Here is a 24,283-nt window from a genome sequence, read left to right as displayed (position 1 = left end):
GCATTTGACAGTTAATTTCTACTTCCCAGGTACAGTTCTGACACTATGAACGGCTTATGTGACTAAGTATGTATTAGCTTGACAAATGTTATAGCCAGGAAGAGAAGTTAACTAATTAGATTTTCTTTTTATTTAATTTATTTCTATTTTTAGAGTTTTATATGTGAGTACTGTATTTGCATCATATCTACCCCTCTTTTCCCCCACAACTCTTTCTATATCCCCCTACTCCTTTTCAAATTCATGACCTCCTCTTTTTAAATTATCTCTCTCTCTCTCTCTCACACACACACACCTCTTTACCTTACACAATCCATTTAGTGTTGGTTGGATGTACACATGTTTAGGACTGACCACTTGGGATTGTATAACCTATCAGGAGGTTTGTTCCTGGAAAAATTGATTCCTTCTTTCTCAGCAGCCATTAATTGCCTGTAGGGTTTCCATTTATGGGTAGGACCTTGTGAGATTTACTCTGTTGATGCCGGCGTGTCAACTTATGTTGTCATTATGAAGGTATTGTGTCGGCAGCTGTCTGTCAAGACCTCTCGTATGTAGTTTGCCCAGCATATCTAGGAGACACTGTGTACAGCGGGCATCCAGTTCCTCTGGCATGATAATGTTCTGCCCCCTTCTGCAGCTGGCCCTGAGTCTTAGCTTTTCCTTTTTAATAATGTTTCTTTTTCTAAAGACAGGACTCAACACTTTTTCCCTGATTAGCACTGTTCTCATGTTTTTGAGTCTAAATTTTGAATTTTAATTGTATTTGAACTCAAATACAAATCATTCAAAGCAATGCTTATAAACTTAGCATAGTATCTTAAGCAAGCAAAATAAGCATTTTAATATAAATTAAGCAAAATCGGGAAGCAGAACTGTTACTGTTTATTAAAATGAAATTTTCAGGGCTGTAGAGATGGCTTGGCAATTAAGAGCATTTGTTGCTCTTTCAGAGGATCCAGTTTCAGTTTCCAGGACCCACATGGATGGTAGTTCACGACTATGTATAATATCAGCTTCTGGGTTTATGATGCCCACTTCTGGCTTCCTTGGTCAAACTCTACATGCATCTGGTGTGTGTGTGTGTGTGTGTATGCAGGCAGGCAAAACACTCATATACATAAATAACTTCAAATGTAATTATGCTTCCTTTTTCTCTTATATTTTTATTTTGAGAATATTTTCCTACCATTGTAAGTGAAATAAAAAACTTAAAAATTAAATAATTCTGGAGATAGCGTATGGAGGACAAGAAGGAAAGTAGCTCTCTTCTCTGAATCCCAACCCAGGGTGGTCAGTGGGAGTCACTTGTAGAAATTTAACACAAGGGGTGGAGATTTTCTAGAAGAGAAGGCTGGGGAGCGTGTTGAGAAAGAGTTAATATAAATAATTTTAGGAATTGGCCTTTTCATTTTCACTTATGTATCCTCTCCCCCTTTTTTGAAGAAAACTCACTTTTACTCTGGCTGGTTTTGAACCCACTATTCAGACCAGGCTGGTCTCAATTTAAACAGAGATCCTCCTGCCTCTGCCTTTTGAATGCTGAGATCAGTGGTATACACTACTATATCTGGCTTCCTGTTCATCTTTCTATGTTGCTACAAGATTGCTTTTAGTGATTTAAAAGATAATTTAATTTTTACTGGTTTTCTTTTACCAAAACTGGACTTAAGAATTAGTGTGGGTGTGTACTTTTTGTAGGTTGAGAGTTTCTTCAGATAGATTAAGTTGAAATTTGTGTACAAAATAAATAATTGAAATATATATATATATATATTTCATGCAATACATCTTGATCATTCTTTTCTTCTTCCCTAACTCCTCCCAGATCCTTCTAATTTTATATTTTCTATCTCTCTCTTTCAAAAAAGGAAAAAATCTCCCTACCCCTCCTCAACTATGTGTTCTCTATCTCTCTGTTTCAAAAAAAATTCACAGAAATACAGAAACTAAAATCAAAACACAGACTGGGTATGTTCACCACACTTTAAGGCAGGCCCCATGCCCAGGAGTAGTTAACCAGTACAAAACAAACAAACTTCATCTTTATTGTGGAATTTTTGTTTTGTTTTGAAATTATTTTGTCATATTAATTTTTCAAGGCATTTAAACTGATATTGCCATATTGCCCTTTATAAGTTTAGAAATAGGATTGTCTAGCTGCCATTGTAGTTACAGAATTTTTTGCCATCCTGTTCAGTTTTATAACTTCAGTACTTTGGGGGAGACCTGCATGGAGAGTCTATGTAAGTAAAGCTCCTAACTTTAATCAGTAAGTCCAAAAGAATTAAGATAGAATAAATTAGACATTTTGGCTAGTTTGTGTAGTTTTGTTCTTTCTGGTCTTTCCTCTGTGGTGTGGGATTGTATCCATGTCCTCGAGCGTGTTGGACAAGTACTGTTCCATCCGTCTCCGTCCCTGTCCCTGGGGTTTTTAAGACCCATTCTCCTCACGCATCTCAGGTTGACTGTGAAGTCCTCAAGCAGCCCAGGTGGCTCTGGAGCCTGCAGTCCCCTGGCTTTGGCTTCTGAGTACTGGGATTGTGGCCACCAGCCAGGTTTTGTGTAACTTTTTAATCTGTGGTTATTTGCTACTGTATTTAAGATAAAATGTTATTTTTTTCATGAGATATATATATATATATATATATATATATATATATATATCTGTTCAAATTTTGTAATGTGCCCTAACTCTTATGTAGGATTTTGAAAAATTCAGTGCAAAACAAAGAATTTTCAGTGAAGATCCCTTTTACACTAATGAGAACGATTCATTCTTCTGACTGCAGATATTATACCAAGCATTTAAGAAATTTTGTTATTTTTGTGTTTTTTTATATTTTGAGTCAAAATACGATTCCAATTGGCATAAATTTATTTATTTATTTTCTCTCTCTCTCTCTCTCTCTCTCTCTCTGTGTGTGTGTGTGTGTGTGTGTGTGTGTGTGTGTGTTTTGGGGTGCATATGTACATCCTGTGGAGGCAAGGTTACTATTCAATTGAATGGATTTTTTTTTAAAAATCTGAGACAAGAATGTATTTGTGGATAAGATATAATCCCCGCTTGATTAAGTGTAATCTAGTACGAGTCAGATTAGCAGGCAGCAGCAGTGATGCAGCATGAGAGCTTGCAGTTTCCCCTCAAGTCCTACGGAAATACAGGAGTGGAGGGACTCCCAGGGAAAGCAACTCTGGGTGGTTTCGGGAGTCTTCCAAGAAAGATTGTATCCGCTCTCCTGGGCACCTTCATTTTGTACGTGTTTATAAAATCATAAATGATATGCAGAGAACTTATTTTTGCAGAGCACTTAGCCGTGTGACTCTCCATGGAGGAGTGCAGAGTACCCGAGTTTCCTCCAGCACCTGCCCTAGAGTGTCTGTACTAGATCAGAAGCCTGGACTTAGGCAGGAACTTGATACAATGTGTATCACTTTGAAACTAACTAGCGAAGTTTAGAGCAACTTGTTTTGTATGTTGTGCAAGTTAGCTGTTTGAGAGAATTGTAAGATATTTTATTTTATTCTACCTTGGAATGCTGTGCACATACATATATGCAGACAAAACACTTGCACATATGAAACAGGAAAAAACCTGAACAACAACAACAAAACAAAAACCAAACCTCCAAGCTGGGTGTGGTGGCACTCGTCTTTAATCCCAAAAGTTGGAGGCAGAGGCAGGGGAGTTCCAAGATAGTTCGGATTATACATAGAGACCCTGTCTCAAAACAAAAACTAAAACAATGCACAGCCCCCCCAACCCTCTGACCAGCAACAGCAAAGGAGTCTGTATAAAAATCAGTCTTTGAAAGGAAGTTGGAGAAAGCAGTCAGCTGTAGGCACATGTACTTGAAATGGCCAGTGTGCAGTTAGGCCAGAGAGAAACAGACTAGAAGTAGACAAGGCCTGGGTTTCTCGTGTTTGTAATTCTCTGCTAACACTGGAGCTAGTTAAACCATTGCTAGTGTTAGTCTTTCCTTGTGTAAATTTGGGGTAGGGGGGGCCTGATTCTGAGGAGAGTTTTGCCCATTTATGGTATGGGGCGAGCCTTTTATAACTGTGCTTTGTGTCCTGTGTGCCCTACCCCAGATACAGTGGGTGGGTTTGAACTTGTTCAAGCTAAGAATGAGTTTCTTTTTGAGAGAAAAATACAACCTTGAAACTTTTAGAGAGACGGGAGGAAAAATTTATTATTTATAATTCTTTAATTGACATGGTAATTGTCCGTTTTGAGTGGAATACCAAGCATTTCAATAATTCAGCATCTTTTTATTACATGAAATAGAAATTTCCAGATATGAAGAGACTGGGTGGAAGGCTTTATTTCCTCCTAATTTCTTAGAAAATCGTCCTGAATTGTAATTATGCCTTTCTGCTCATTGCCTGGAATTGGGTTTTCAACTGCCTGAAAAGTCCAAGTGGGTCATTTCTTTGTGACAGCCCAGAGTGGATCACAGAGGGGAGCAGCTATTACCTTTGCAGGGCCTTTAGGATGACCCCCCCCCATCAATGCAAGATATTTTACCCCTTCTATTGATTTCCTCTGTGCATACATTGAACCAGTCACCGCTCTCTTGCCTACTAGTGTGCTCTCAAGGTTAGGGTTCTTTATGTGCTTGATACAACTTAGACTGCAAGCCAGTATCTCTTTAAACAAAGATATAATTAGCACACAGCTTTCTTTAATATGTTGTTAGGAAAGTGGCCTGGATCCCTTCAGAATATCCAGCTTAGAAAAGTGCGGACGGTGTCTAAATCATGAGAAAGCAATCTCTGTGCTTCTGTGAGAGCTATGCAGTTCATTGTTGTTCTTAGGAAATGTGCAGGTATAAATAAGGTAAGGCAAGCAGATTTCAATTTACAGTTTATACAGCATTCTTGTTCTCAGTTGAGCCAAAAAAACTGAAGCCATTCCAGTAGACAGCCAGTGGGGTTTCAGCGTGTGCTGATAGATAGCTCAGTTGTGGGGAGCTGGTTGGAGTGCGGAGAAGATAAGCATATTTGTGCACATGTGTGCACAACTTATTTATTTATTGATATAAGTTCTTGCTGTGTAGCCAGGGCTAGGCTCAAACATGTGATTTTATTGTTTAAGCCACCCAATCAGATACATGTTACCGTGTCTAGCACTGGTTGACACTTTTGAGTTGCTTAAAACAAAGCAAATCCACACCACCACTACCACCACCAAAAAACCATTAGAATATTTTCAGGGTTTTAGTATTTAGCTATCTTTGTTCATAATGCCCATGAATACATAATTGAAATGACTTTTAATGTTTTAGACATGAAGTAAAAAATGATATATTCAGTAGATAAAAAATTGTTTAAGGTATAGTGGATGTGATCATTGAGTTGTTCAGTTGAACATTTTTATTGAATATAAATTGTTCGAAGTGCTATAAAATTTGTGACTATAACTTTAAGATTTTGGTGGTTATGAAATGAAACTATTCAGCACAGGTTTTCATATAAGAAAATAGTACTGAAAAGAAGAAACTAAGGTGCTTGAGGAATGAGAAATGTTTAAGTGGCTATCTCCGCATTGGCAACATGTAGTAAGGCTCTCAGAATAGGTATAACTACACTTTAAAAAAAAGGAAGACTGTGCTACATATTGGTATGATAGTAGTAATAGTATAGGCATTATACGACCCTTTTGTAGTTGGGTAAGTATAGTCACTCTGGTACTTCATAAGCATCATTCCGTGTAATCTAAAGAGCAAATCTGGGCGATGCTGCTGCTGTTAGCCACATTACGTAGACAAATGACATGCAGCAAAGTCATATTTCTCATTCACACTGCACAAATTGCGAGGCACAGAACTCACATTTGCTTTGAAGTCATCTGAATGGATGACATGAACTTTGCTTACAAGCATAGTGTCTCATGGCAGATTTAGTCGTTCTTCAAAATTTTATTCCTCTATTTTTTTTAGTATTTTGTGTTACTGATTTATATAAGTATATATGATTTCGATAGGTTTATTCAATAAATTAAAATTATTGAAGATTGTTTTTAACCTTGTGAAGCAAAACATCCATCTTTCCTAAATTTCTAATTTCTTTATGAGGACTGTTGATTGCTCTCTTTTTCTGTGTATTATCTCTCAGTTTTTCTTCTTTTATTAGTCAGGTATAGACTCTTTCAGTTTTAATTTCTCTTTTTTTTCTCCTTTAAGCACATGGCATGGTTTTAAACTACAATCTGATTTAAATTGCTTTTTAAAATACTAGTCATAAGAAATTTAAAGTTCATCTGTTTGTTATCCTATATAAGAATACTGCATTTTATATATTTTGATATATTTTTCACCCAGCTTTAAAAACCCATTTACTGAGGCTAGAGAGATGACTCAGGGATTAGAAAGCACTGACTGATCTTCCAAAGGTTCTGAGTTCAATTCCCAGCAACCCTATAGTAGCTCACAAGCATCTACAGTGAGATCTGAAGCCCCGTTTCTTGCCTGCAAGCATACATGCAGGCAGAATACTGTGTAAATATATATATATATATATATATATATATATATATATATATATATATATAAAATAAAAACCCATTTGTTACATACTTTGGTTCTACTGTAGATATAGTTATCTATACATACTGTGTCTTCATTTAATGTTCTAATAAAGTTTTCTCCATTTATATTTACTCATACAAGTAAATCACTAAGAACTGTGTGCTGTTTTATTTGGTGATCATGCCATATTAAAAGTTTTACTTTAGATACATAGTTGTTCCCAGTTTCTAGTTTTGTAAATATACAATACTGATTATTTTTGTGTGGAAAAAGTTCTTTCATTTGTCTATATTTTCATTTACAAAAGGTTCATTTATTTTATTTTATGCATTTGTCAGTATGTATGTATACTGCCTGTGTGCCTGGTGCCTCCAGAGGTGTCAGATCACTTGGTAGTGGAGTTATAGAAGGTTGTAAGCTACCCTGTGGGTTCTGGTAAGTGAACCCATATCCGATGCAAGAACATCAAGTACTCTTAATCTCTGAACCATCTTTCCCACCTCATTTGGAAATATTTTCTTATACCGACTCTGTGATATATACATTATACACACACACACACACACACACACACACACACACACACACACACACACACATTTCCCATTAGAAACTCAAAATTTTTATATGATGGGCTGTTGATGTTCGTAAGGTTACTAAATTGTTTTCTACCTCTAATGGTTATTTCATTGCCTGCTACTTCTTCCATGCTTACCTGTCCATATTCTTAATGGAAATAAGAATGGAAATGAGAATAACATATCTACTTCAGAGGGTGGTTGTGAGTTTTTTTCTGAATCATTGTAAAACATTTAGAATATAGCCCAGCAATGTAAAAAGCCATTAACTTTTGCAGTATTAATTGTTATTATCGTTGACTAAATTGGCAGGTGAAAATAATTTCTTACTATTTGATTCTTTGATTACTAATTTGATTACTAATTTTCTGTGGGACTTGTAGAATGTATGTGTGTACTTGAGATTGGAGGCCAGAAGTCAACCTCGGGTCATTCTTCAGAAGCCACCCGCCTTGTTTCTGAGACAGAAGTTCTCATTATCCTGGAGCTCCCCAAACCGGGAGAGCCTTGAGGATATGATCTCTGCAACTGTGGTGCCCAGATTGCAAGGCCATGCTATTAGGCTGGCTAGCATGGGTTCTGTAGAGTTTTTTCTTCTTTCCTTCCCTTCCTTTTTCCCTCCCTCTTTTCCTTCCTCCTTTACTCCTTCCTTCCCTCCCTCCCTCCTTCCCTCCCTTCTTTCCTCCCTCCCTCCCTCCCTCCTTCCCTCCCTCCTTCCCTCCCTCCCTCCCTCCCTCCCTCCCTCCCTCCCTCCCTCCCTCCCTTCCTTCCTTTCTTCTTTTTAGATTTGTTTTGCTTTTTTCAAGATAAAATTTGTGTGTGTAATCCTGAGTGTCCTGTTTCTGTAGACCAGGCTGGCCTTGAACTCAGAGAGCCACCTGTCTCTGCCTCAAGAATGCTGGGGTTAAAGGTTAAAGGTGTGTCCCATCTCCACTCAGGTACCTTTCTTTCCTTTACTCTACAGATATTTTCAGTTTATATCATTTAGTTTATGGGAAGTTTTTCTTTTTGGTATAGTTTCACATTTTTGAAGCTTGGAATTCCCTCCCTGCTAAAGGATTCAATAGAGCTTGAGTAAGGCAGTGATTGAATTAAAAACAAATATGAAACTTTTTTATAACTGTGGGATGAGAAAAGAATAAAAAATTCACATTCCTAATATAACAAAATCACTATATTGTTTTTAAATGAATTTTTCCCTGGCATTGTCTGAATCTTGTGTGGAATATTCATATTTGCTTGCTGTTTTTGAATAATGATGTAAAGTCTACCTATCTTATATCTTTACTGTAAATAAATATAATCGCACTATATATGTCTATTTACACTAAGTAGTGTAAATATGTATTTACCATCTATATATGTAGTGAATAGAAGACGATGTTAAAGTTATCCTTGGAGGTAATGTTATTCAAGTAGCTTTTTGTCAATGTTTTGGTTGGCTCATGATCTTATAAAATACATAATGAGGAAAGAGCTCCCCCCTCTTTCAATAAAAGTTGATATTGAAAAAAATTCTGTTTTGAGGCAGTTTTGTGCAAGTATGGAAATGAAATTAATATTTAATTTCATAGACTATACTTTTAGGTAGAATATTTAGAATGATAAATGACATGTTAAAGGCACATTTATGTTCCAAAGAAAGAGTTCTGGGAAGTACAAGAAGTAATGAGTAAGAGACAAGTGGGATTGATTCATGAGCCAAAGAAGCTGGTCACTTACGGCTTTTTAGTGATGCATATATTTAAAAGGTAACAGTCGTGTTCATATATATCGAGGATATTTATATGAAGAGAAAATTATTCATACAAATACAAGACTGCTCCTAAAAAAATGTTGACAAAGGAGTAACTTAGTCAGGAAACAAGCTAGCAAATCTAGAAAAGGAGAATTAATATTATTTGCATTGGAATCCATTGGAAAATGGAATCATTCCCCCAGGGAGCTTGTGGATAGGATAAACCAGCTGCCTGTAATTTCTGTAAGACATGCTTAAGAACACATTACATGAGAGCTTTCTGGGAATGCTTTAAAATGGTAAGGGCAGACTGGATGACCTAGGTGGTGTGTTCTGACTTGCAGACACCAAGATAACGTGTGCATTCTGGTCTTCAGCACTAATGTACTGAAGGGGGGATTATTTACTGGCAAATTCAATGAACCTTTTTAAATATTAGGATTGGATTTCTTTGAAAACTAAATATCTGTCTTGATGTTTTGATTTAATATTTTTCCACTTGTCCTTATTTCAGCTATCTTATTTTTTTATCAAAAATTTTTTTCTTCGACTAAATATCTTCTTGTTCATTGTTAGCCTTTACTTTTATCTTAGCATTTGAGGCCATTGCTATATATTGCTTTTAACACATAATTAATATTGTAAAGAATTATAACCTATGATATACTGTCAGTGATAGGCTGCTCAGTCCAGGCAGCACAGATTCGCTATAACAATGAAACGCTTTTTAATGGGATTGATAGTTTGAGATCAGTTGAGGACAGTGGTTGCAGAGGTTAAAATTGTGAGGCTCTCAATTGGGTTATGGGAAGAAATATGAGAACTTCTATTTATTTTTTCTTTTAAGTCTTAGTAAATGTAAGTTTCTGAACATTGACATGGATGGGCAGTGGTACCATCACTAATTTCAAAAATCATGGTACACGTTGCCACAGAGAGGTAGATGTCCAGAGGCTCTCTCACAAGCATGCATCTAAAAATGTTTATGTAAGGGATTTGTAGATTATGTTATATAGGATAATAATAACAACAACAAAACAAAACTTCAGCGCTGGGCATTAGACTTAAGGCCTCATGCATGTTAGACAAGCGCACTATCACTGAGCTACATTCCAGGACTTTTTCTTTTTTGAAATAAAACCCCACTATGTAGCCGTGTTTCTAATATAGCTGTCACCACTGTTTTCTTTCAGAAAGTCTTTTTCTGTGCCAGTGAGTTCAAGGCTATTTCCCAGTTTCTCGTCTCTTAGATTCAGTGTTTATGTTGAGGTCTTTGAACTATTTTGAACTGAGTTTTGTGCAAGGTGATAAGCATGGGCCCATTTGGATTCTTCAGCTCGTAGCTGTCTAGTTCATCAGCACATTTGTTGAAGATGCTGTTGGTTTTTTTTTCCCCAATGTGCATTTTTGGCTTCTTTATCAAAAATCAGGTGTCCATAGGTGTGTAGATTTTTGTTTGGGTCTTGAGTTTGATGTTATTGATCAGTGTGTCTGTTTTTGTCCCAATTCTGTGCTGTTTTTATTACTATACCCCTGTAGTACATCTTGAAGGCAGAGATGGTGATAACTCCAGTTGTTCTTTTATTATTCAGGATTGTTTTAGCTATCTTGAGTCTTTTGTGTTTCCATATGAAGCTAAAAACTGTCCTCTCAAGATCTGTGAAGAATTGTGTTGGAAATTTGTTGAGAATTGGATTGAACCTGTCAGTTGCTTTTGGTAGAAAAGCCATTTTTTATTATTAATTTTTCTAATCCATGAGCATGGGATATTGTTTCAAAAAGATTTAATTATTTTTATGTTTGTAAGCATTTGTTTGCATGTGTGTAAGTGAGTGGCAGGTGTGAAATGTGCTCAGAGGCCAGAAGAGGTTGTTGGATTCCTTGGAGTTGAAATTACAGATGATTGTAAGGTGCTATGTGGGTGCTGGAAACTACACCTGGAAAAAATCTTCAAAAGGTACACATGCTCATATTCTATGAGCCATGGGAGTCATTTCCAATAAAAAATAAATCTCCTAATTAACCACACTGAATTTGAGCAATGATCATTGAAACATATGGGAAAGATAGCCAAGGTCATGGTTGTGTAAAGTATTAGTACCCACTATCATCGACATTGAAACCTTATTCAATGTGATAATTGTGCCTTGTGGTGTTGACTAATAGAATGTCATTATGAGCATTAGTAAGTAATTAAAAATCCCATTTTAAGTTTGTTAATTTAAACCTTGAGTTATCCTTTAAAAAGTTGTATGTGTTTCATAATGTACATATTTGCACAGAGGTACACATAATTTATACACCCTCACACCAAAATTTTTAAATCTGCAAATGATCAAAAGAATTTTGAGCTGAATTATTTCCCAATAAGTTTTGGTGAAAATGTGTTACCTTTGTAGTTGAGTGACCTTAGTTATGTGTGTCTCTGTAACCATGTCGGCCTAGAACTTTCTTTGTAGCCTAGCTCTGTCTTGAGCTATTCATATTCCTGTTGGCTCAGCTTCTCAAACCCTGGGATTACAAGTATGAGTCGCCATGCTTTATTTGTATAATCATTTTATTACACCATCAAATGTTTTATACATTATCTTGTTATAGTGCTGTTGTTTTAAATCATCTTCAGTTGGTGATTCCATGCTGAAGTAGTGGACTAATGAGTGCTGTTAATAGGCTATAGAATTAGTCATTACACATGAAGAAAACGTTTAGTGCTGTGATCTCTAGAACTCACTCATAATGGAGACTGGATCTAAGTCAAGAAATGTGAGTCGTTAAATATTTTTAGGAAGTGCTTCTTTAATAATTCTGAGGACAGATAAGAACATGTTAATTGTGTTTTAGCAAATCTTTTAAGTGCTTTCATCTAATAGATAGCTAAGAATTATTTATCATAATTATGCTCATTGAAGAAAAATTAATACCAAAGTAGTCCTCGGATGGTCTTTTTCCTTCTACATTAAATAGGCTAGGCATTTGCTTTGTTCTTTCTGTTCATGCAGGCTTCAAAGGTAGGCATCAATGCAGAATTAATTAGTGGAATCAAAATTAATGAGATTTTGCTATATTGAGTAATTTCTGCTCTATTCTAGTTTTCTTTATATAAATTGGACTAGCATTTTCTTGAAAGAAGGAAAATTAGGTTTATTTTAATCTATATTTAAAAATAGAAGATCGTATTTTCTTATGAGTTAAGTACCTCTAATAACTATTCTTTCTTGATCTTAGTAATATTGATTTTTTTATGTGTGTGTTTTCATTCTTGATTATTCTAGTTATTTCAAGAGTGTTCGTTGTAGTAAAGCTAAGGTTAATTCTCCAAATACTTTTATTATTTTCAGAGATGGTATGTAATTTTTATAAATGACCAAACAACGTTTTGTGGGATACTTGCCAACTTCATCATTATTGCTTTGTAAGAGAAGACAAATCATGGGGATTGGGTATGTAGCTCTGTTTTTAGAGTGCCTGCTTAGCTAACGTGAGTGATGCCCTGAGTTTATTCTCTGACACCACAGAAAGCCAGGCCTGGTGGTGACATAGAACTGTAGTTCCAACGCTTGATTGTTGGAGACAGAATGATAAATTCAACATCATCATTATCTATATAAAGAGTTTAAGGCCAGTCCAAGAAACATGCAGAAGTTCAAGGTCATCTTTGGGAATATCTATTTAGGTAAATTTATGTGTTAAGAAGATGTATTGGGTGGCCATAAAGAGATAGAATTGGGACATTATAGTTTACTTTAAAACACTTGTGTATGTGTGTATGAAGGTGCATGTGCGTGCATGCTGGTATCCATACTTGCATGTGAGCTTGGATTGGAGATCAGAAGAGAATCTTGACTGTCCTTCTATCATTGTCAGCATGCTTCTTTGAGGCAGGATCTCTCTCTGAATGTGGTGGTTGCATCTTGCCTCGGTTGGGACTCCTAGGTCCTCCTGTGTCTGCCCCATCTGGGCTGTGGGATGCCTGTCAGTTGCTTAGGTGCTGGGATTTTAATTCCTGTCCTTATGATCCTAGAACAAACTCTTAGCCAACGCTTTATTCCTCCAGCTCCACATTCTAACAACTTTTAATACCTTAATTTCCTACAGTCTACTTGTAAAGCTTGTGCTGTGCTCTTAGCTAATATTTGTCCTGTATTTCCCTTATTTTTCCTCTGTATGAGAGCAATATGATACAACACTTTTCAGTATTCCTATGAAGATGGATTGCATTTTTTTCATCTTTAGAATGAGTTGCCTGTTTATCTTGGGCTTCCAGAGAGACAATAGCCCATCATTCCAGGGAGGTGGCAGACACAACCTCATGCATGGTGGCTGAGAGCTCACATTTTGAACCACAAGCACACAGTAGAGAGCATCCTGGGAATGGTGTGAGGTTTTGACACTTTGAAGCCTACCCCGAGTGATTCATTTTCTCCAGCAAGGCCACAACTAATCCTTCTCAAACAGTTCTACCAACTGGGGACTAAAGATACAAACATATGAGCCTATGGGGGACATTCTCACTTAAACTTTCACAAAGCCTATTGCCAGTGACATGCTTCTTCCAGCAAGGCCATACCTCCTAAACTTACCCAAACAGCACCAACTTTCAATGGTTGTCTGTATGTATCTTTGATTATACAGTAGATCCAGCGTAGGACCCAATACTGACTATATGTCTCAATATTTTAAATAAAATTCATTTGCACTTGGCAAGTTGAAAATTCAACAGTTATCCATGAGTACTTGAGGCACTAATTAAGGATCAGCTTTTTTTTTCTTTTCAAAGAGAGTGTTTCACTGTGTACCCCAAACTGGCTACTAAGTTCAGTACCTCCTCCCGCACCCCCAGCGCAATGCTGTGTAATAAAAGAGGTAATCCCTAGTGTTGGAGTGACAATATGCTATTATGACTTGCTAGTATTAACTCTACCTAAATGTGTGGTTCATTTGTGTATGCATGTGTGAGGGTTAGTGGTGCGTGTGGTTCATGTGTGTATGTATGTGTGAGGGTTGGTCTTGTGTGTGGTTGATGTGTGTATGCATGTGTGAGGGGTGTGGTTGTGTGTGGTTGTGTGTATGCATGTGTGAGGGGTGGGGTTGTGTGTGGTTGATGTGTGTATGCATGTGTGAGGGGTGGGGTTGTGTGTGGTTGATGTGTGTATGCATGTGTGAGGGGTGGTGGTGTTTGTGGTTGATATGTGTATGCATGTGTGAGGGGTGGGCGTTGTGTGTTGATATGTGTATGCGTGTGTGAAGGGTGGTGGTGCGTGTAGTTGATGTGTGTATGCATGTGTGAAGGGTGGTGGTGCATGTGGTTGCCAGAAGTTGACGTTGGTCATCTTCCTCAGTTGATTCATCTTGTTTTTTAAGAGCTGTTTTCTCCTTAGGATCTGGAGCTCACTGATTGGCTAGACTGGATACTGTCAGGTCCCAGGATTGACCTGTCTCATCTTTCCCAAGACTGGTCTTGCAGGTGTACACCACTATTCTTGGCATTTAATGTGGGTGCTGTGCGTCCAAATTTAGGTCCTTACTGCAGCAGTCAGTTTACTGACTCGTTGTTCTTATTGGAGATTTTAGGGATTTTTGAGTAGTGGAGAAGGTTTGAGAGCCATGGCTGAGGAGGCCTGATGGAGGCACCTGAGCAGAGTGAAGCTAATGCTGTCTAGGGTGCGTCTTCCCAGCTAGTCATCATCAGAGATAAAGAGAACCATTTCTTAGGAGAGAAATAAATAAAGCTATCTTTTAAAAAATTAAATACCAGATGCAAAATAGAAAATACTCATTGCCTACTGATATAGCACTCATCTAATTAGCAAGTGAGTGAATAATTTGACAGGTCCAAGGTTAGTGCTGACAACAACTCACAGACATGCACGGCATCCATTCTTTTAAACTATGTTTATCTGGAGTTAGCAATATATGTCTTGTGCAACTGATAGTGAAAGTAGAGGCCTTATCATGTGTGTATTTGCCCAGTTTTATTCTATTGTGGCTAAATTTAAGTTGTTTTGTAGTTTGTCAGTTTGTTTTTATTTAATTGGTAATTGTAAAATTAATTTGTATGTGTCAGAAATCTGCTTATTTTCAGTTGATAGTATGTCTTTTTAGGGAAAAAAGTCATTGGATATTCATAAACTTAAATATGTTATATTTTATTTTATAAATTCATAAATTTATATATTATAAATTTAATATTTTAACATTAATTTTAAATTAAATAATAATTATTTTAAATAAAAACAATTTAATTTAAATAAAATAAATAATAATTTAATTTAAAAAATATAAATATTTATAAAGCTTAATAATTGCCTAAGATGGTTCTGTGTAATGCTTTAAGCAAATTTTGTAGTGTATCTCTGAACTTAGTTTTCTTAACTTTATGATTTTTAAAAAATATTTATTTTTTGAGTATTTAATATTCTGTCTGTGTGTATGCCTGCGCCAGAAGAGGGCACCAGACCTCATTACAGATGGTTGTGAGCCACCATGTGGTTGTTGGGAACTCAGGATCTTTGGAAGAGCAGGCAATGCTCTTAACCTCTGAGCCATCTCTCCAGCCCCTTAACTTTATGATTGCTTGCAATTATAAATATTCACCAGAGTCAAATATAGCAAATTCACGGTGAAGAGAGAGTGGGCAGAGCAGGTGGGACCAGTGAGAGTCACGTTCTGATGCATACCCAGGATGCTGCACCGAGACCAAGAGAAAGCTTAGTCTTGAGCTTTAAGCATTCTTAACAGGAAAGGACCCAAGCACAGACCTTCCCCAGTGTGCTTTAGTAAGATTGCGGCCAGACAAGTTTAGAGAGGAATGATGATATACATCCTTGCAGAACAGTCATGTTCACATCAGCATTTCATCACAGGGAAATCCTGTGGTTAAAACTGGAACTGAGGATGAGTGGTATTTGCCTGCAATCTCAGTACATGGTTGGTTGAGGCATGTGTATCATAAATCCAAGTCCAGCTTGGGCTAAACCAAGACACAAGGCTCAAAAACAAAACAAAACAAACACAAAAGCAGTGTCAACAAAACAAGAGCGATGCACCTGCAGTTTTCCTCCTACGAACTTGCTGCCCCTCGCTCCCTGCCCCTTTCACCTAACACCTGTTGACATTTCTTTCCTTGAGAATTAGGGAAATGTTGCTTTTAGCCCACAGCATGGTGTTTGAGTAGAAGCAGAGCATTGTATATTTGCGGGTTTCTCTTTCAGGACCTATGTATAAAAGCAGATTCTGTGCAGTGTTATGGGCCTTATTTCTTAAGAGGTAGTCATAATAAATTCAGATGCTTGCTGTCATATGGTTAAATTTTAAATTGATTACAAGTTGTCCTATAGAAATTCAAAGTCTTTAGATTTTAATTTCTATACTGTAGATTCAGCTTTCTTGCTAGTGAAAATCTGTCTCTGCTTATTTGTAAATGGTGCTGTTTTAAAGGGAAATTGATGGGCAGAGGTTAGCGATGAGCAGGGAATACACTGAAGATCGTGTAGTCAGCCATTATAAGCAGATACCACAGCGGGAACAGGATTGTCAGTCTGCAGATGGTGTCTGATAGCTGTGGTGCTCAAGGAATGATTGTGCTTGCAGGTCTGTGAGGTCATTATGTTGGGACAAAAGGGCGGAGAGGAGCGTGGGCCTAAATGGCTCATGGACAGAAAGATAGATACACCACAGAAAGCTTCTCACTCAGGAAACACAGAAAAGTTAGTTCAGGTTGTGGGAAGACAACACTTGACAGACCACCCGACCCCTACCTCCCTGCTGCCCTGTTTTGCCTTCCCAGATATGGCAGTCACTTTTGGGAGGTCTTTTTCATATTTTAATGACAGCCTTCCAGTTTTAACCTTTACGTTATTTGAAATTTTAAAAGCATATCTATTTGAACCCCAGACATTTAATTGATAATATCAAGGAAGAAATTGTTCAAAATACCTAAATATTGTGGTTGCTTTTCAGTGGAACATACATATAAGTAATTTTCATTTAAGTTATTGGTAGACAAGCTCTATCTTACTCTATTTTTAATGTAAATATAATAAAAGTTTCTTTTCCCTTTTTTAGGCAAGAGTTCAACATTGCATCTGTTCGGTAGCCAGTGACCACTCAGTAGGACTTCTAAGTTTACGGGAGAAAAAATGCATCATGTTGGCATCGCGCCACCTGTTTCCTATTCAGGTGATCAAGTGGAGGCCGTCTGATGACTACCTGGTGGTGGGATGCACAGACGGCTCTGTGTATGTCTGGCAGATGGACACTGGTAAGAATAAACATGGAGAAGGGATAGGAAGTTAAAAGGATGCATTTGATTTCCTGAACATAGGTCTTTATATGAGAATAAAAATGTATTTATATTTCTTGTAAATATCCTTTCTCATCTTATTTTTATTCATAAAGGCCTATATAGCATCCATCTATTTGGAGTATTATGTTAGATCTTGTAGAGTTTGACAGCTCTTAAAGGCATGCAGTTGAGGCTAATGTGCAGAGTACGACAAATTTGCAGTGATGTCGATGCTATTAATGGGATTAATTGCCAAGCAAGCTGAATGAGCCAGTTTTATCTCATGCTCAGAAACAGTAGAAAAAGATAAAACCAACTATACAGGATTTGCAAACTGAATTCATTAAAAAGGTAAAAATAGTGAAGAGAAACAAAGCTGAAACCAAGATGGAATTGAAAATTTTAATATCCCAACTAAAAAATTCAGGGAAAACCTTTAATGTAGAATGGACCAAGTAGAAGACAGAATATCTATCATGTCTTAAAGTAGAGGAATTGGACTACTCAAGAAAGAATATGAAAAATGAAAAAAAATAGAGACAAAAGGAACGTGCAAGAATTTTGTGATACTATGAAAAGCCAAATATTTGAGTTATAGAAATAGATGAAGGAGAAGAATGCAAGTCATTGGCATAGATAAAATCTTTAACAAGGTCCTGGGAGAAAACTTCCTCAAATCAAGGAAAAGACACACCCATACAGATGCAAGTAGCACAGAACACCATGCAGACAGGGCTTGAGAAGATAGGCCCTGCAGCATATTATACTTAAGACACTAAATATACCGAACAAAGAAACCATTGAAAGGAGCAAGTGAAAGATCATAGGTTACAGATGAGGGAAACCCATCAAAATAACTGCTGATTTCTAAATGGAAACTTTGAAAGTCAGAAGAGCCTGGAGCAATGCACTCCATCCTGAAAGATCACAGGTGCCAACCTAGACTACTATACCAAGAAAAACTATCTTCCATGGTTAAGGAGTTAGAAAAACTTTCCTGGGTTCAAACAGGCTAAAAAACAAAATTCTATTCAGTTGACCAGTCCTCAGTAGAATATGGGGAACAATACTGACAGTAACAATAACTTTAAGTATTAGTGGCCTCGGTTCTTGTGTCAAAAGATATAGGTTAGCTGAATGGATTAAGTAGCAAAACCCACTTTTCTTTTGCCTACTAGCAATTCAGCTTAGATTCAAAAGTAGGCAGTACAATAAGGAGAAAGATGGAAGAGTACTGCCAGCCAACGAGACCATAGAACAAGCAGTGCTGTTACCCTATTTGTTGACAAAATAGACAGCAAGTTAAAACTAATCAGAAGAGATGAAAAAGACACTTTATCACAATCGGGGCCGTTAACCGAGAGAACCTTACTGTCATAAACATATATGCAGAAACTCTGGTGAACCCACTTTCATAAAAAATTAAATACATAGATTAAGATCAATCCACTAACAATGAATGGTTTCAGTAACCACTTTCTCCAGTAGACAGGTTATTTGGACAGAGAGAGAGCGGGGCAGGATCAGAATCAATTGACACTTAATATCAAGTGGACTTAACATATATTGACAGAGTATTTCACCCAAACCCCAAAAGAGTATACTTCTGCCGAATGGACAAATGGAAGCTTCTATACAATAAACTGCATGCATGGACAGAAAGCAAATCTTAATAAATTCGGAAAGTTTGAAATAGCTCTGTGTATCCTATTTGAACATAGTGCTACAAGGCTTAAAATTAACAGCAAACAAATCATGACTACAAATACATGACTATATAGTACAGAAGCTCGTTGAGATGAAGCAAATAATCACTGAATGATGAATGGTTAATGAAATAAAAGGAATAGAAAAATTTCAGATCTAAATGACAATGTAAACACAATACAATGATTCCTCTGGGACACATTATAAAACAGTTCTGCAAGTGAAACTATAGTTCTAAGTGCCTACATTAAAAAGCTAAAAGGAACCCAGATGACTGACTTGTTGATACTAAAATCTAGAACATAACAAGAAATAATAAAAATCAGAGCAGAAATTATTGAAACAAACAAAACAATACAAAGAACCAATCTATGATAAAAAGATTATCAGATCCTTCAGATACCAAACAAACTCAGACTGTCATAAAGGGATAATTAAAAAATCTGTGCTTCATTAAATTGGAAAATATAAATGAAATGAATGAATTTCTAGGTTCATCCAAACCACCATACTTAAACCAAGAAGAAATCAACAATCTAACAGAGTCACAATAAATGAAGAGAAAAGCCTTCTGATTAAAATCAGCCAGGCCCAGATGGATTTACAGCAGAATCTCACCAGGCTTTCTAAGATCTACAGCTAATTCTGCTTATATTAATAATAAAAAAAGTAGATGCAGAAGGAATACTTTAAAAATGTGTCTGTGAAGCCAGTGTGTCTAACTGTAATACCCAAACCAGGTAACACACACACACACACACAAAAAAAAAAAAAAAAAAAAGGAAACTATAGGCCAACCCGTCCAAGGAACACAATTAAAAAAAAAAAACACTCAATAACAAACAAGTTAATGGCATACCTCAGAAGGATTTTCACCATCACCAAGTCAACTTTTTCCTAGAGATGCAAGGATGGTTCAACATACACAAGTCAGTAAATGTAATAAACCACATATATTGGCTTAAAGACAAAAATTACATGATCACTTCAAAAATTGCAGGAAAATTCCTTGTTAAAAGCCAGCATGTCTTTTTAATAAAAGACCTAGTGTGTAAGACCTGAGAGAACATATTCTTTTTTTTTTATTTTTCCATTCAAAAATTTCCACTTCCTCCCCTCCTCCCATTCCCCTCCCGCTCTTCCTCTTCCCTTCCCCTCCAGTCTTAAGGGAGGTCAGGGTATCCTGCCCTGTGGGAAGTCCAAGGCCCTCCCCCCTCCATCCAGGCTAGAAAGGTGTGCATCCAAACAGACTAGGCTCCCAAAAAGCCAGTACATGCAGTAGAAACAAGTTCCAGTGCCATTTATCAGTGACTTCTCAGTCAGCCCCCATTGTCAGCCACATTCAGAGAGTCCGGTTTGATCACATGCTCGTTCAGTCCCAGTCCAGATGGGTTTGGTGAGCTCCCCTTAGATCAGGCACACTGTCTCAGTGGGTGGACCAACCCTTTGCGGTCCTAACTTCCTTGCTCATCTTCTCCCTCCTTCTGCTCCTCAACTGGACCTTGGGAGCTCAGTCCAGTGCTCTGATGTGGGTCTCAGTCTCTGTCTCCATCCATCGCTGGACGAAGGTTCTATGGTGATATTCGAGATATTCATCAGTGTGACTATGGGACAAAGCCAGTTCAGGTACCCTCTCCTCTGCTGCCCAAGGACTTAGCTGGGGACATTCCCGTGGACACCTGGGATCCCCTCCTGAGCGAAGTCTCTTGCCAACCCTAAAATGGCTCCCTTAATTAAGATATCTTCTTCCCTGCTCCTATATCTGCCCTTCCTTCATCTCAACCCTCCCACTCCCCCAAGCTCTCCCCAATCCTTCCCTTCTCCCTTTTCTCTCCCCCTCTCCCAGTCCACCCCCACCCCAACCCCATCCCCATGCATAATTAAGGCTATATATTATAAAACCAAAGCTAGTATCACCCTCAATAGTGAAAAAACTTCAAGCAATCTCTATGCATTTGCAAAGGAAATACAGCAACTGAAGTATGACAGACACATGAATGAGTGAGAAAGATATTTGAGGGTGTCTAACCTAAACTCAACCAGCAGAGGTGATTTTTAAACAAACAGAAAAACACTCAGTACATATGGGCAGGTTCACATTTGAGCCACCTGTTCCCCAGACACTATGTTGATGGCTCAAGTAGCTTTCAGAGTTTAAATACATTTCATACATCAAATCCTGCCTGAATCTGATTTATAGAGCTTCATTTTTTATTGATATGATAAATAAATAAGTTTAATAAATAAATAATGTCAATACCTTTAGGATGTACCTTCCTGACTCTACAGGGACCTTTATATCACATCACTAGCTACATCTTAGACAGCAAGAAGAGGAAAAAAAAAAAAAACGTCTCCTATCTCAGTTGAAATACACAATAAATCTGGCTTCTTTTTTTCTATCTATTGGCTTTTCCCCACTCTGGATTGCAAAAACTCTTTCTGAAGCTGTCAACTAAATATGCAATTAACCAACTAGTAGTTAATGCTGCACATAGGCATATTAGAGTGAGGAAACTACCCCAAACCCTCTAGCTCTTGTGTAGGTTATAGTTCTGGGCTTGAAGAGGCAGGTAAAAGTTTAAGTCAGGAGAGCTGTGTTCGCAGTTAAGAGCACTTACTGCATACAGTTAAGTTAAGATGCATACAGCATCTGCATGGCAGCTCACAACTGTCTGCAACTCTACTTTCAGAGGCTCTGACACCCTCTGCTAGGCTTTGCAGGCATCAGACATTTGTGCAGTGCACACAAATGCCTGCAGCCAAAACAGTCATAAGAATAATTTTATCTTAAAAAATGTTTAATATACTTTGATGATCTGGTAATTAGAATTATGGAGAAACTAAAAGAGAAAAGAAATTAAAATAATCTGGGAGTCTGAAAGGTGGTGATGAAGCTCAGGTGATACAGGAGGAAGTTTGTGTCCTAACCTAAGAAGTATTCAGATGGAGATAAACAGAAGGGAAGGCCAGAGGAGGGACTTGAAGGTGCTGTGAGTATAAATAGTACTTATTTCATACACTCAGGAAGCATTTAATTTGTGAAACTAAGACTTCCCAAGGGGGTGGAGCACAGTGGTAGGACACTTCCTGCCTAGCATGTATGAGGCCTGGACTTGATAACCAGCAATGAAAAAGAAATTTTTGCAAGACTAAATAGAGAAGACACAACACTTCCTTTCCTTCCTGTTATCTGGATGCTCTTTAGGGAAACAAAGGCTCCAGAAATGATTGAAGGAGAAAATGGACCCATTTTAGGAGTTTTGTTGTTTAATGTTGATAGACAACTACAAGAAAGGTGAGCTCATTGGTGTGTGTAAGTGATATGGAAGTGACAGACTAGTCAAGAACACTGTCCATGGAAACAAGGGGAAAAGCGTGGCTTTGACTTGGTTTTCCTGGGAAGGTGTACGAAGCCTTAAGGGAGAGGAATAATTGTGGACTCTGCATGGAGAATGAGTATACAAAGGAAGCCCAAGGGAATATTTGTGGGTGAGTACTGATGAGACATTCCTACAAAGACTGCTATGCGCTTCCCTTTCTGTACCCAGACAATAGTTGATAGGATTGTGTCCTAAGTGCTGCCCTGCTGCCTTCCAGGTGCGCTGGACCGCTGTGCGATGGGGATCACAGCCGTGGAAATACTGAACGCTTGCGATGAGGCCGTTCCTGCGGCAGTAGACTCACTCAGTCATCCCGCAGTCAACCTGAAACAGGCCATGACAAGACGTAGTCTGGCTGCCCTTAAGAATATGGCCCACCACAAGCTGCAAACCCTTGCAACTAACCTCTTGGCTTCTGAGGCCTCTGATAAGGTGAGCTTCAGTCTGTGGGTTCCATGGGAGGTCATTTATGTCATTTAGGTTTGGGTGCCTCTGAATTTTGAGAGGCAGCACTGATGCAAAATAATCTTGTGAGTTTCAGTTGGATATGTCCAGCATAGTTTTGGAATGTTTGCCGTACTAAACATTTTAACAAAGTAAATTATTTTTTTGCCATTCAAATATCTTAAAATTATATTTAATGAACTAAGTCCGATTTTCTAACTGACATTTACCATCAAGACACTAGCTAAATCTCCATTTGGCAGACGGTTGCACCAGCAGTCCCAAGCCTTTAATCTGGTGCCCATCCTTCGTTTTACAAAGCTCAGCCTCTTGTTCGTTTTGTGCTTTTCGTTTATTCTTGATTTCCATTTTTTTTAATGGTTAAACTTGTTTATAAATACTGAAGGGTTGAAAGGCTCACCTGTAAACTGATAATTAGCCATTAATCAGCGAATGCTGGCAGTATATGAAATGCTGCAGACTGTCCCGTTGACCCACACCCTCCAGTAATTGGCACTGATATCACCCTTTGATCGAGCTTTTTTTTTGTCCCCCAAGACATTAATGTTTTATCAGCTCTATTGTATTTTATATTTTATTAGTTAGACCTGTGAAATCCTTCTGTGGCTTTGCTCCATGCTTTCAGGTGTATGCTCTGAAGTTTGAGGAGAAATCACAGCTTAAATGTGTTTGTTGTGCTTTTCATTTGTTTCAAAGAATCATATATTTGACCTCGGAAGTCATTGTCTCATATGATTTGACATGATTTTAGTTTTGTGCATATTGTAAAAGAAAGCATGTGTCCATGTTTTGTTTTTTTCCTTGTTGATAAATTTAAGAAATTAAAGACACATTCTTTTTCTTGATGGTAGCTTCTAGAAATACGAAAACAGGAAAATAATTATATAGCAGACAAATTGTAAAAAACTATGCAGTATATAGTTCTATTTACGAATGGCTTTCATGAGTGGTCATGGTTCATTATGCGCTTTTACAGTCTTGTTTGTCCCTCTTTTACTAGCGTATTTTATAGTGCAGTTAGTGATAAAAGCAGCAGACAGCTGCTGTAGAGCAACTCTTGCCTACACAGGAATCGGTTATAGAAGAGGGAAAAGACCTAGGAAGCTGAGGCTGCAGGATAATCACTTCATGAAAAATGTATGTTGGCTGTACCATTAAGGATTTCTCTTAACTGTTTGTGCGTGCTGTCACAGTCTCTGTGAGTTCCTATGTGCACCAACCGTGTTGTATCTAGAAAATGCTGTTTCTTTGGAGTCACCTACCACCTCTGGCTCCTAGAAGCTTTCCATTTTTTTTCTTCCAGATAGATCCCTAAACCTTGAGGGAGGGGGTTTGATAAAGATTTTCCTTTTAGGACTGCGATCTCCAAGGTTTCTTACTGTTTTCACATTGTTCATTTGTAGGTCTCTGTGTTAATTGTGATATAATGAAGAAGCTTCTCTGATGTTGACTGAACAATGAGCTGATTTATGGGTATAGATAGCAGAATGTCATTAGGAGTCATTTTATCGCTTTTGTTTTGTTTTGTTTTTTAGCAGAATAATAGTAGTAGGTTTTCCCCTAGGGCCCATGACCTCTCTGTTGTGTGATATTTTACT

General features: G+C 37.6%; 1 protein-coding gene across 2 annotated transcripts in view; it reads left to right on the top strand.

The window, feature by feature from the left end:
* Positions 1-24,283, top strand: part of Wdr7 (WD repeat domain 7) — a 283,531-nt gene that overhangs the window by 33,153 nt on the left and 226,095 nt on the right. For both annotated transcript variants that reach the window (XM_048419639.3, XM_048419640.3), the window contains exons 13-14: positions 16,911-17,106; positions 22,438-22,652. In XM_048419639.3, the coding sequence (XP_048275596.2) occupies positions 16,911-17,106; positions 22,438-22,652 (411 nt within the window). The remainder of the gene's footprint in view (positions 1-16,910; positions 17,107-22,437; positions 22,653-24,283) is intronic.

Source organism: Myodes glareolus, chromosome 13, assembly GCF_982192425.1.
Source record: "Myodes glareolus chromosome 13, mMyoGla1.1, whole genome shotgun sequence".
Taxonomy (NCBI): domain Eukaryota; kingdom Metazoa; phylum Chordata; class Mammalia; order Rodentia; family Cricetidae; genus Myodes; species Myodes glareolus.
Note: the sequence above shows the minus strand (reverse complement) of the source record. Positions and strands in the feature narration are given on the sequence as shown.